This window comes from Pseudophryne corroboree, chromosome 6, assembly GCF_028390025.1.
Source record: "Pseudophryne corroboree isolate aPseCor3 chromosome 6, aPseCor3.hap2, whole genome shotgun sequence".
Lineage (NCBI taxonomy): Eukaryota > Metazoa > Chordata > Amphibia > Anura > Myobatrachidae > Pseudophryne > Pseudophryne corroboree.
Genome location: NC_086449.1, coordinates 283,010,061 through 283,024,663, shown reverse-complemented (window position 1 = coordinate 283,024,663; position 14,603 = coordinate 283,010,061). Strand labels below are relative to the sequence as shown.

At 48.1% G+C, this 14,603-nt stretch overlaps 1 protein-coding gene across 1 annotated transcript in view; it reads right to left on the bottom strand.

Moving 5' to 3' along the window:
* LEO1 (LEO1 homolog, Paf1/RNA polymerase II complex component) overlaps positions 1 to 14,603 on the bottom strand; it is a 105,855-nt gene that overhangs the window by 53,767 nt on the left and 37,485 nt on the right. The window contains exon 4 of the mRNA XM_063926092.1: positions 14,403 to 14,497. Within this exon, the coding sequence (XP_063782162.1) occupies positions 14,403 to 14,497 (95 nt within the window). The remainder of the gene's footprint in view (positions 1 to 14,402; positions 14,498 to 14,603) is intronic.

Genomic DNA, 14,603 nt, shown 5'->3' with positions numbered 1-14,603 from the left:
GAGTTCTAATACTTCTCTTCCTTTGAAGAACGTTTTCCTCCTGAACTTTGTTAAAACCCTTGATATATTTGAAAGTTTATATCATGTCCCCCCTTTCCTTTCTCTGCTCCAAACTATACAGATCTTTTAGCCTTTCCGGGTAAGTTTTGTGATGTAGGCCGTGCACCATTTTAGTTGCCCTTCTTTGTACACTCTCTAATGTATTTATGACCTTCTGGAGATATGGTCTCCAGAACCGGACACAGTATTCCAGATGGGGCCGTACCAATGACCTATACAGTGGCATTATTACTCCTTTTTTCCTGCTACTGATTCCTCTCCCTATGCAACCAAGCATCTGACTTGCCTTTCTCATTGCTTTGTTGCATTGTTTTCCTGCCTTTAAGTCACTTGAAATAGTGACTCCTAAATCCCTTTCCGCCTCAGTAGTTTTCATTATAGTTCCCTTGATACTATATTTAGCCTTTGGGTTTTTGAGACCCAAGCGCATGATTTTGAATTTTTTAGCATTAAACTGCAGTTGCCACGTTTGTGACCATTTCTCAAGCCTACCTAGGTCATCAATCATTTGTTTTACCCCTCCCGGTGTGTCTACCTTGTTGCATATCTTTGTATCATCTGCAAAAAGGCATACTTTCCCTTCAATACCATTTGCAATGTCACCAAAAAGATATTAAAGAGAACTGGTCTAAGTACAGATCCCTGGGGTACTCCACTGGTAACATTTCTCTCCATAGATTGCACTCCATTTACTACAACTGTGTTTCTTATCCTGCATCCAGGTTCTTATTCATTTAACTGTTTTATAATCCACCCCTATGCTTTCATGTTTTTTTAGCAATCTGCAATGTGGGACAGTGTAAAATGCCTTACTAAAGACTAGATATGCTACATCTACAGCTCCCCCTTGATCTATTATTTTCATCACAGAGTCAAAAAAGTCAATAAGATTTGTTTGGCATGAGCTCCCACCAGTAAATCTATGCTGTTTTGGATCCTGTAAGTTGTTTAATTTAAGATATTCCACAACTCTTTCTTTTAATAGTTGTTCCATTACTTTTCCTACTACTGATGTAAGGCTTACTGGTCTATAGTTACTTGCTTCTACTTTGCGTCCACTTTTGTGCAGTGGAACTACATTTGCTCTTTTCAAGTCTTCTGGAATGGCACCTGCATTTAGTGACTGGTTAAATAATTCTGTTAAAAGGTGTCACCAGCACATCTTTTAGCTCTTTTAGCATCCTTGGGTGTATCCCATCTGGCCCATTGGTTTATCCACTTTTAGTTTTGAAAGTTCTGTTAGGACCTTCTCCTCTGTAAATGTACTTTCATCTACCTTATTTTTTATGAATGTCCTTGCAACTTAACTGTGGCCCCTTCCCTTCTCCTTCTGTAGTAAATACTAAGCAAAAAATAAGATTTTACTCACCGGTAAATCTATTTCTCGTAGTCCGTAGTGGATGCTGGGGACTCCGTAAGGACCATGGGGAATAGACGGGCTCCGCAGGAGACTGGGCACTCTAAGAAAGAATTAGTACTACTGGTGTGCACTGGCTCCTCCCTCTATGCCCCTCCTCCAGACCTCAGTTAAGGAAACTGTGCCCGGAAGAGCTGACATTACAAGGAAAGGATTTTGGAATCCAGGGTAAGACTCATACCAGCCACACCAATCACACCGTATAACTCGTGATAACATACCCAGTTAACAGTATGAACAACAACAGAGCATCAAACAACAGATGCCAACATAACATAACCCTTTTATTAAGCAATAACTATATACACGTATTGCAGAAAGTCCGCACTTGGGACGGGCGCCCAGCATCCACTACGGACTATGAGAAGTAGATGTACCGGTGAGTAAAATCTAATTTTCTCTAACGTCCTAGTGGATGCTGGGGACTCCGTAAGGACCATGGGGATTATACCAAAGCTCCCAAACGGGTGGGAGAGTGCGGATGACTCTGCAGCACCGAATGGGCAAACACAAGGTCCTCCTCAGCCAGGGTATCAAACTTATAGAACTTTGCAAAGGTGTTTGAACCCGACCAAGTAGCTGCTCGGCAAAGTTGTAATGCCGAGACCCCTCGGGCAGCCGCCCAAGAAGAGCCCACTTACCTTGTGGAATGGGCTTTCACTGATTTTGGATGCGGCAAACCAGCCGCAGAATGAGCCTGCTGAATCGTGTTACAGATCCAGCGAGCAATAGTCTGCTTTGAAGCAGGAGCACCCAGCTTGTTGGATGCATACAGGATAAACAGCGAGTCAGTTTTCCTGACTCCAGCCGTCCTGGCTACATAAATCTTCAAAGCCCTGACTACATCAAGCAACTTGGAGTCCTCCAAGTCACGAGTAGCCGCAGGCACCACAATAGGTTGGTTCAAATGAAAAGATGACACCACCTTCGGCAGAAATTGCGGACGAGTCCGTAATTCTGCCCTGTCCATATGGAAAACCAGATAGGGGCTTTTACATGACAAAGCCTCCAATTCTGACACACGCCTAGCCGAAGCTAAGGCCAATAGCATGACCACTTTCCACGTGAGATACTTTAGCTCCACGGTCTTAAGTGGCTCAAACCAGTGAGATTTCAGGAAACTCAACACCACGTTAAGATCCCAAGGTGCCACTGGTGGCACAAAAGGGGGCTGAATATGCAGCACTCCCTTTACAAACGTCTGAACTTCAGGAAGCGAAGCCAGTTCCTTTTGAAAGAAAATGGATAGGGCCGAAATCTGGACCTTTATGGACCCTAATTTTAAGCCCATAGTCACTCCTGACTGTAGGAAGTGCAGGAACCGGCCCAGCTGGAATTCCTCTGTAGGGGCCTTCCTGGCCTCACACCAAGCAACATATTTTCGCCATATACGGTGATAATGTTTTGCTGTCACGTCCTTCCTAGCCTTTATCAGCGTAGGAATAACTTCATCCGGAATGCCTTTCTCCGCTAGGATCCGGCGTTCAACCGCCATGCCGTCAAACGCAGCCGCGGTAAGTCTTGGAACACACAGGGCCCCTGTTGCAACAGATCCTGTCTGAGAGGCAGAGGCCATGGGTCCTCTGTGAGCATTTCTTGCAGTTCCGGGTACCAAGTTCTTGTTGGCCAATCCGGAACAATGAGTATTGTTCTCACTCCTCTTTTTCATACGATTCTCAGCACCTTGGGAATGAGAGGAAGAGGAGGAAACACATAGACCGACTGGAACACCCACGGTGTTACTACTGCGTCCACAGCTATCGCCTGAGGGTATCTTGACCTGGCGCAATACCTTTGTAGCTTTTTGTTGAGGCGGGATGCCATCATGTCCACCTGTGGCAGTTCCCATAGATTTGTAATCTGTGTGAAAACTTCTTGATGAAGTCCCCACTCTCCAGGGTGGAGGTCGTGCCTGCTGAGGAAGTCTGCTTCCCAGTTGTCCACTCCCGGAATGAACACTGCTGACAGTGCTTGCACGCGATTCTCCGCCCAACGAAGAATCCTGGTGGCTTCCGCCATAGCTACCCTGCTTCTTGTGCCGCCCTGGCGGTTTACATGAGCCACTGCGGTGATGTTGTCTGACTGAATCAGCACCGGTTGGTTGCGAAGCAGAGGCTCCGCTTGACTCAGGGCGTTGTATATGGCCCTTAGTTCCAGGATATTGATGTGCAGACAAGCCTCCTGACTTGACCACAGCCCTTGGAAGTTTCTTCCCTGAGTGACTGCTCCCCATCTTTGGAGGCTTGCATCCGTGGTCACCAGGACCCAGTCCTGTATGACGAACCTGCGGCCCTCGAGAAGGTGAGCACTCTGCAGCCACCACAGAAGAGACACCCTGGCCCTGGGGGATAGGGTGATCAGCCGATGCATCTGAAGATGCGATCCGGACCACTGGTCCAACAGATCCCACTGAAAGGTCCTCGCATGGAACCTGCTGAAGGGAATGGCTTCGTATAACGCCACCATCTTTCCCAGGACTCGCGTGCAGTGATGCACCGACACCTGTTTTGGTTTTAAGAATTCTCTGACCAGAGTCACGAGCTCCTGAGCCTTCTCCGCCGGGAGAAACACCTTTTTCTGGTCCGTGTCCAGAATCATGCCCAGGAAGGGATCAGCTGCGACTTTGGAATATTCAAAATCCAGCCGTGCTGGTGGAACACTTCCAGAGAGCGTGCTACGCTGATCAGCAACTGCTCTCTGGACCTCGCCTTTTTGAGGAGATCGTCCAAGTATGGGATAACTGTGACACCCTGCTTTCGAAGGAGCACCATCATTTCCGCCATTACCTTGGTAAATATTCTCGGTGCCGTGGAGAGACCAAACGGCAACGTCTGGAATTGGTAATGACAGTCCTGTACCACAAATCTGAGGTACTCCTGATGAGGTGGATAAATGGGGACATGCAGGTAAGCATCCTTTATGTCCAGAGACACCATAAAATCCCCCTCTTCCAGGCTTGCAATGACAGCTCTGAGCGATTCCATCTTGAACTTGAACCTTTTCAGGTAAATGTTCAGGGATTTTAAATTCAATATGGGTCTGACCGAACCGTCCGGTTTCGGAACCACAAACATTGTGGAATAGTAACCCATTCCCTGTTGAGGGAGGGGAACCTGTACCACCACCTGCTGGAGATATAATTTGTGAATGCCGCTAACACTACTTCCCTTTCTATGGGGGAAGCAGGCAGGGCTGATTTTAGGTAACGGTGAGGGGGCATCACTTCGAATTCCAGCTTGTATCCCTGAGACACAATCTGTATAGCCCAGGGATCCACCTGTGAGCGAACCCACTGGTGGTTGAATTTTCGGAGACGCGCCCCCACCGCTCCCGGCTCCACCTGTGGAGCCCCAGCGTCATGCGGTGGATTTAGTGGAAGCCGGGGAGGACTTCTGTTCCTGGGAACTAGCTGTATGGTGCAGCTTCTTTCCTCTACCCCTGCCTCTGGCAAGAAAGGACGCACCTTGGACTTTCTTGCCTTTTTGTGATCAAAAGGACTGCATTTGGTAATACGGTGCTTTCTTAGGCTGTGAGGGAATATATGGCAAAAAATTTGACTTCCCAGCTGTAGCTGTGGAAACTAGGTCCGAGAGACCGTCCCCAAACAATTCCTCACCCTTGTAGGGTAAAACGTCCATGTGCTTTTTAGAGTCGGCATCGCCTGTCCATTGCAGAGTCCACAGGACCCTTCTGGCAGAAATCGACATTGCATTTATTCTAGAGCCCAGTAGGCAAATGTCCCTCTGGGCATCCCTCATATATAGGACAGCATCTTTTATATGCCCCAGGGTCAGTAAAATAGTATCCTTGTCCAAGGTATCCAGTTCCTCAGACAGTGTATCTGTCCATGCTGCTACAGCACTACACATCCAGGCCGTCGCAATTGCCGGCCGCAGTATGGTACCTGAATGTGTATAAACAGACTTCAGGATACCTTCCTACTTCCTATCCGCAGGATCCTTTAGGGAGGCCGTATCCTGTGACGGCAGGGCCACCTTCTTAGATAAGCATGTCAGAGCTTTGTCTACCCTAGGGGAGGATTCCCAGCGCATCCTGTCCGTTGGCGGGAAGGGGTACGCTATAAGTAACCTTTTGGAAATCAGCACTTTCCTATCAGGAGAATCCCAAGCTTTTTCACATAACTCATTTAACTCATGTGAAGGGGGAAAAGTCACCTCTTGCTTTTTCTCCCCAAACATATAAACCCTCTTGTCAGGGACAGGGTTTACCTCTGATATGTGCAATACATCCTTTATAGCTACAATCATGTAGCGGATGGCTTTAGCCATTTTAGGCTGCAATTTTGCATCATCGCCATCGACACTGGAGTCAGAATCCGTGTCGATATCTGTGTCAACAATATGGGATAGTGGGCGCTTCTGAGACCCTGACGGCCTCTGCGCTGTAGGATCAGGCATGGGTTGAGACCCCGACTGTCCCAAGGCTTCAGCTTTATCCAACCTTTTATGCAAGGAGTTTACATTATCATTTAACACCTTCCACATATCCATCCAATCAGGTGTCGGCGCCGTCGGCAAGGACACCTCATTCATCTGCACCTGCTCTGCCTCCACATAGCACTCCTCGTCAAACATGTCGACACAAGCGTACCGACACCACACACACAGGGAATGCTCTATATGAGGACAGGACCCCCACAAGGCCTTTTGGAGAGACAGAGAGAGAGTATGCCAGCACACACCCCAGCGCTATATGACCCAGGAATCACACAGTAACTTAGTGTTTACCCAGTAGCTGCTGTATATATGATTATTGCGCTAAATTTATGTGCCCCCGGTGAGCTCCCCTGAGATCAAGGAGTTTTTGCCTCTAAAATCCAATCCCTGCCCGGGAAGAGCCTTCTAAACGTGTTCCCCCTGACAGAGGGAACACTCATCGGTGGTGGGGTAGTGCTGCGGAATCGGGGAGCCGGTTTACCGGCTCCTGCGGGTTGCGGCCTACCCTCCATCCAAAAGCCGGGGCCTAAATTTTGGATCCTCTGGCGGCGGACCTCACGGAGCTTCAGCCCCGTCCCCAAAGTGCTATCAAGTGCCCGGACGTGGTCCCCCTGGGAGCTGACACACACTCCCTCATACCAACGAGACAGAGGAGGCTGCGGAGGAACGGAGAACTGGCCGGAGAGCAGACGCCGGGGATACGACGCTCCGGAGGCGGCGGCCATTTTAGGTCTCGGTCCCGGAGACGGAGCTGTGGACTCGGGACCCGGCGGCCTCCACCGCACACAGAGGTGAGCTGATCCCCCAACACACTCTCTCCCCCACCGCTGCCCGCGCTTGACACCAACGGGCGCCCACGGCTGGACACTCCGCGCTGAGTGCCGGAGGGAGACACAGCACCGCAGCACCACAGCTCCCACATCAACCTCTCTCTGGGTCTGGCCCTCAGCCCCAGGCCTGCGCTCAACTAACCCTTCTCGGGGGTATTATCATTCACGCTCGGCCGCTGGGGAGCCCTGCTCGACTACCCGCACGGATAGGGGCGTCTGCTCTCCCCCCCCCCCCATTGCCTTAAGGTGCAACTAGGCCAAATAGAATACCATCCTCTCACCACATAGGAGTCCTATATATGCTATAACACCCCCCCCCCCAGCATTAAACTTTCATATAATTTACTGAAGTTACCTGATACTTCCCTTCTGTGCTGGATTTTTCTGTTTTACATTTTTACAAGCCCGGGGGCGCCATCTCCTGACCCCTCCCTGCAACTGCACCTGCTTTATACTCCAGTCTCCTATGTTACTATCTAGCAGAGAAATGTGCTGCTGAATGCCTATGGGTGCGACCACGGGGGTCTTCTTCTTGTGAATTCTCAACTTCTACCTCATGATGGATCACTATTTATGCTATTACTCAGCTATGCCCTATAACCTCTCTTAGCTCCGGGACTGTCACACACCATGTCTAAGTTTAAGTCTAAGAAAAATGCGTCCTCTGCGGAAATCTCCTCCTTTATTTCTAAGATGAAATCCAGTTCCACTAAAGTACCGGCCGTCCCTATTCCCGCCCCGGTTTCGGAATCTGAGGAAGACTCATCTGCCCCAGACCCCTCCATGAAAGATGGCATTTCCTCTATCCTGGCGGAGATGAAATCACTAAAACAAGCTTTTCATTCGGAGATCCATAACGCCATCTCGGGGCTCAAGGCGGAGATATCTGATCTCGGGGCCCGTACTAACGATACTGAACAAAAAATTGATGAAGTCATTTCCTTCCAGCAGGAACTGGAACATTCAGTCCACATTATGCAGGAAGATATTTACCTGCTCCAAGACCAACAGGAAGACGCAGATAATCGCGCACGACGTAATAACCTACGTATTAAAGGCATACCGGAGTCGGTGGAACCAACACAATTGGAGGATTTCCTCCTCAAATTTTTCCAACACCTCCTCCCGGACGTCCCGCGCGAGCAGTTCCTCCTGGACAGGGCTCACCGGGCCTTGCGCCAAAAACCCTCGACTTCGTCCCCTCCAAGAGACGTAGTCTTACGGTGTCACTACTTCAAAACCAAGGAAAAAATCCTAACAGCGGCCCGGAATAGAGACTTGTGTTTGTTCGACACGCATAAGCTAATGGTGTTTCAGGACTTATCCCCTACCACTCTTAAGAGGCGCTTCGACTTGCGGGAGTACACCCAAATCCTCAGGGACAACCAAATCCGTTACAGATGGGGTTTCCCCTTTGCTCTCATTGTGCAACGTGATGGGAAGAGTCTGCTGGCACGCTCTAAGGAGGAGGCCCACCGGCTTCTTTTGAGACTTAACCTCTCTCCCCCGGAGTCGGATAAACCTGTCTCCCCGCGGGAAGCTCCAGCTCTTCAACGCACTCCAGTCTCACCTCTCCCACAGCGGGCGCCCCGACGCCTGTGGCTGACAGTCCCGGCAAAAACTTCAGCGAGACACGACCCTCCGTGAACATTTCTTCACAGCTGCAATATCGGGTTACTACATGTCATTTTCTACTGTTATGCATATTAGCTTAGAGGTTTACGGGTTCCTTTGTTCCACTGTGTTCATATAACTGAGCATATGTTCTCTGTGTTCATAAGATTCAAAAATGGTTTATTGAGATTATTTGATGTTATGGCCCCCCTGGTCGCCCCCCCCCATCTGATTGGTCGGTGGGCCCCTTGATACTCGGAGCCATACCCCCACCGAGCCATTATAGTCAGTTTTGAGCATAGGGGAGAACCTCTCTCCCTTAATACCCCATACGGGAGCTCAAACGTTCAGACCCGTACAATGCGTACAATGGGTCATTGGCTCGGTATATTATACATGTTCATTGCATTTCATTTTGTATCATTCTTTATGTTGCTACCCTTCTTTGTTCTTCCTCTTTCTCTACCTCTCACTTTTCTTCTTTCCCCCTACCCCCAGGGAGATCATCAATGGGCCCTTAGGGCCATTAGAGTTTTGCTTCCACCTGTACTGCCATGTCTGTTAACGTAATATCCTATAATGTGAAGGGTCTCAATAGTCCCCAAAAGAGGACCAAATTATTTATCTTTTTGAAACAAGTAGGGGGAGATCTGGTGTTCCTCCAGGAGACACATTTCAAAGGAACGTCCCACCCTGAACTACGTTCTAGACGCCATCCTGTCGCCATACATGCCTGTGACCACTCCCAGAAGAAAAGAGGGGTTGCCATATTGATCCCCGCCCATCTACACTTAGAATCAGAAAAAATTGTTAGGGACAAGCGCGGAAGGTTCCTCATTATAGTAGGCAAGCTTAATAATGTCCCCATCACCCTGGTCAATATCTACGCTCCCAATGTTAATCAAGCCTCGTTCTTCACCTCTCTAGACTCTAAAATCGCTCAGTGTAGGAAAGGCGACATTTTAATGGCAGGAGATTTCAACACTATACTCCATCATAGCCTTGATCGCTCTAGTTCCCTACCAGCGTCCCAGGCCCATACACACACCCGCAACTCCCAAGCCCTGCAGTCCCTACTTAAAAATCACTTACTATTCGATTCCTGGAGGGTAGTTGACCCCTTAGTTAAAGATTACACATTCTATTCCCCAGTGCATAATATATACACCAGAATTGATATGATCATGGTAAGTAGAGACCTCACTTCCCGAATCCAGAAATGCTGTATCCATCCAATCACATGGTCCGACCATGCCCCAATATCCTTATCTCTGTCTGGGCTGGCACGCACCTTTTCCCCTCCCTCTTGGTCTCTTAATGATGCCCTTCTTCAACAGTTCGAGGTGCCACAACAAATCACCCAGGCTTTGAAAGATTATTTTAATGAAAACCAAACCCCTGGTATATCAGACATGACCCTGTGGGAGGCGCATAAAGCGGTCCTCAGAGGCCATTTTATTCAAATCGCGGCCAGACTCACCAAACAGCGCTCCCAAAAGATATCAGAACTCTCTGACCAACTCCACCATCTGGAGGAGGTTCATAAATCTTCTCTAAACCCGGCCGATTTAGATAAACTACTTAAAGTAAGGGGTGAACTTAATATATTGTTATCCCATAAGACTGAACAATGCCTTAGACGCCTTAACCAGATTTATTACGAAAAAGGGGATAAAGCAGATAAAATTTTGGCCAGGAAATTGAGGGCTCAGATCTCTTCAAAAAATATCCTATCTATTCGCACCAAACAGGGAACACTAACACATGACCCTGACCGCATCCTGGGTGAATTCGAGGAATTCTATAAACTATTGTATAACGCGGAGGCGGGCCCTTCGTCGTCTTCATTGAGATTCCATGAGGGGATCGAATCCCTTTTAGATAAGTGTGACCTACCGTCACTGAGTAGCACGACAGTCTCTCAGTTAAGCTCAGAGATAACTGTGGAAGAGTTAGATAATGCGCTTAAAACTCAGAAATCTGGTAAAGCCCCTGGCCCCGACGGGATGTCAATTATGTATTACAAGAAATTTAAAGGGATCCTATTACCCCATCTCTGTAGACTCTTCAATGGTTTCCTCAGAGGTAATCCTCTGTCACCCCGGGCACTAGAGGCAAGGATAGTTTTAATTCATAAACCTGGGAAAGACCCCAATTCCTGTGCTAGCTACCGCCCCATCTCGTTACTAAATAATGACATCAAACTTTTTGCCAAAATTCTTGCCCTAAGACTAAACCCAGTTCTTCCGCGTTTGATTCACGCTGACCAGGTGGGCTTCATCCCAGGCCGACAAGCTAGAGACAATACCCGTAGAACCATTGACTTGGTCCATCTTATCAATAAAGCTAAATTACCCTCTGTCCTTCTCTCGCTTGATGCGGAGAAGGCTTTTGATAAAATATTGTGGCCATTCATGTTCGCCACTTTGCGTAGGTTCGGCCTGGGAGGAAGCCTACTTCAGGGTATTAAGGCACTCTACTCCAACCCCTCTGCCAGAGTTAGGGTTAATGGTAAGGACTCTCCCCTCTTTCACATCAACAACGGTACACGTCAGGGGTGCCCTCTGTCTCCGTTAATCTTTGCTATGACCATCGAACCATTGGCGTGCATGATTAGGGCTAACCCTGATATTAAGGGCATTAATGTTGGCGACGAGGAGTTCAAATTGTCATTATTTGCAGATGATGTTCTGTTAACTCTGTCTTCACCCAATATTTCTATCCCCAACCTATTTAAAACCCTATCATCATATTCTCATTATTCGGGATATCGTATTAACTATTCCAAATCGGAGGCCCTCCCTCTGCATCTCAGTGAGGACACCAGATCTCTCCTAGCTGCTAACTTCAATTTTGCTTGGCGCCCCAAGAAAATTAAATATTTAGGCGTGTTCATCACGAACTCCTACGACTCCCTATACTCTGAGAACTTCCCAGCTTTATTCAAGTGTATAGAGTCGGACCTTTGGGCCTGGGACAAGCAGATTATAGCCTGGTTCGGACGGATAGTCTCAGTAAAGATGAACATCCTACCCAGGCTCTTATATCCGATTCAAACAATTCCCGTACGCATCCCCGCTGAGGCCCTGGGCCGAATGCAGAAACTCTTCCTAAAATTTATATGGTCTGGTAAGCCTCCTAGAATTAGGACCTCCACTTTGGTACGTGATCCACTATCTGGAGGCAGAGGTCTGCCGGACATTCGTAAATACTACCACGCAACTCACCTGAGCCAGGCTGTCGCCTGGTTTTCCCCAGCGCCCCATCTACCCTGGATCCGTATCGAGCGTCTGGCGGCCGGGGTCTCCACTTTGGTTTCCCTACTTGCGCCGACCAGATCAACCCGGACAATGCAAGCGTGCACCCCTCCCACTAAATTTACTTGCTCCCTATGGTGCTTCTGCATTCGGCACTATGGTTTATCCACTTTCCCTTCGCCCATCACTTCCATTTGGGACAATCAGGATTTCCCCCCTGGCTCCACCTTACGGTCCCACCTGTGGTTCCATTTGAGCCCACGTCCGGGACTGGTGTTTGATTTCATAGAGGGCTCCTCCTGGCGCTCCCTTCAGTCCCTACGTGACAAATATAATATCCCTCAACCTGTATCTTATGAGTATTTACAAATTCGTTCTTTCTTAAGCTCCCTTTCAAAATCCCAAGTCATACGTCAACTTACTCCCTTAGAACGTTTGTGTATTTATTCTCCCATGCGGCAGGGTATTATTTCTATACTTTATGGCTTACTACGTTCTCTGAAGGCAGCGAACATACTTCCCCATGAGCGTAAATGGGAACAGGACCTTGGCCCACCCCCAGCAGAGGACTCATGGGAAATTATTAGGCAAAAGGTAGCTCAGTCCTCAATTTCCTCCTTAGTGAAGGAAAATTCCTATAAAGTCTATACTAGATGGTATCGGGTCCCTGCTACACTACATAAGTTTTTTCCCGGGTCATCACCATTGTGTTGGCGTGGGTGCGGTCAAATTGGAGACTTTTTGCACATCTGGTGGTCATGCCCCAAAATTTGCACGTTCTGGTCTCAGGTGGAAACCCTCATTAGCTCCATTTTCTCCACGCAAGTAACGCTATGTCCCTGGTCGGCCCTTCTGGGCCTACCTTTGTCCAATTTAGACTCCCAGGAGAGCAACCTGGCACTCCAAATTCTACACGCTGCCAGATGTGTGATAGCTAAAAATTGGAAAAAAACCACTCCCCCCCCCTAGGAGCATGTTAATAACCAAAATATGGCATATCTCCATGATGGAGAAAATCACGGCCTCCTTATGTGATAGGTCAGAGAAATTTAGGAGGATCTGGGATCCTTGGTTCACCTATACTATGCCCTCTTCTACCAGGATGTAAAGTTTACAGTAGGGAGGTTTCCCCTCCTGCGCCCTGCCTCTACCTTGTACTCTCCTATGATGATCTCCCTCTCTCCCACCCACCCTTCCCCTTTCTTTCTTCCTCTCTTCTCCTCTTCTTCTTTGTCTCTCCTCCCCTATTTTTCTCTTATTTTTCGTTTAAACGTAAAAAATAGTTGTCGACAGATATATATATACAATGTATTGATGATGTGCTTCCATGTTGTTGTTACATTTGGTTATTCCCCACGGGATAGCCTGTATGTGAATTTGGATATTTCATTTGGAGTCATCATCTCCTGTTTGACTTGTATCAGCATATTCGACTTCTTTTCAATAAAAATATTGCATTAAAAAAAAAAAAATTTATGTGCCCCCCCTCTCTTTTTACCCTCTTTCTACCGTGAGTCTGCAGGGGAGAGCCTGGGGAGCTTCCTCTCAGTGGAGCTGTGGAGAGAAAATGGCGCTGGTGAGTGCTGAGGAAGAAGCCCCGCCCCCTCAGCGGCAGGCTTCTGTCCCGCGATTTGGTGTAAAAAATGGCGGGGGCTCATGCATATATACAGTGCCCAGCTGTATATATGCTGCTTTTGCCAGGAGGTACTCAATTGCTGCCCAGGGCGCCCCCCCCTGCGCCCTACAGTGACCGGAGTGTGTGGGTTAGTGTGGGCGCAATGGCGCACAGCTGCAGTGCTGTGCGCTACCTCATGTGAAGACAGGAGTCTTCTGCCGCCGATTTTGACGTCTTCTTGCTTCATCCGCTGGCTTCTGGCTCTGTGAGGGGGGCGGCGGCGCGGCTCCGGGAACGGACGACCAAGGTTAAGTTCCTGTGTTCGAACCCTCTGGAGCTAATGGTGTCCAGTAGCCTAAGAAGCGCAACCTAGCCGCAGTTAGTAGGTTTGCTTCTCTCCCCTCAGTCCCACGTAGCAGAGAGTCTGTTGCCAGCAGAAGCTCTCTGAAAATAAAAAAACCTAACTAAAATACTACTCAGGAGAGCTCACTAAAATGCACCCAGCTCCTTCCGGGCACAGATTCTAACTGAGGTCTGGAGGAGGGGCATAGAGGGAGGAGTCAGTGCACACCAGTAGTACTAATTCTTTCTTAGAGTGCCCAGTCTCCCGCGGAGCCCGTCTATTCCCCATGGTCCTCACGGAGTCCCCAGCATCCACTAGGATGTTAGAAAATAATTTAGGTGATCTATTGCCTTGTCTCCCTCCACCAAATGCTCACTCTCTGTCTTAAGTCTTACTATTCCTCCATTTGATTTTCTCCTTTCACTCATATACTTAAAAAAAAGTTTTGCCCCCTTTCTGTGTGCTCTCATTGTTGTCAAGTTCTTACCCTGAAACACACAATTTCACAGAAAAACAAATCCAGTCAAATTCCGTACAACTCAGAATAGGACGCACATACACAAAAACGTGTAAAGCAGCATCTTCCATGCGCTATATGCAAATACCCACTGTTTGCACCTGTGCACAGAGAATGGGGACATGTTCAAAAACCCATCAGGACAGTACTGGAAAGGGTCACAACTACTTACACATAGGAAGAGTGGGGCTCATCTACAACACATACTGAAACATCGTTGATATATCTGGGCAACATCTTTGAAAATGTACTAAGAGGTGCAATGGAGGGAGTGCTGTTTACAGGTACGTACCATGGGCTGTCCTGGAGTGGGAGGCTTTTCTCCATCACTGCCGGAAGAAATATCATCCGCATCTCCAAACAGATCAGCAGCGTCTTTGTTTCCCACTATTCAAAACAGAACATTTATAGGGACAATAAATAAATAAATAAATAGGATGTATCTAGAAAAATGTAATAAAAACAGGGCTGGAGATTAAATCTCTGAAAAATG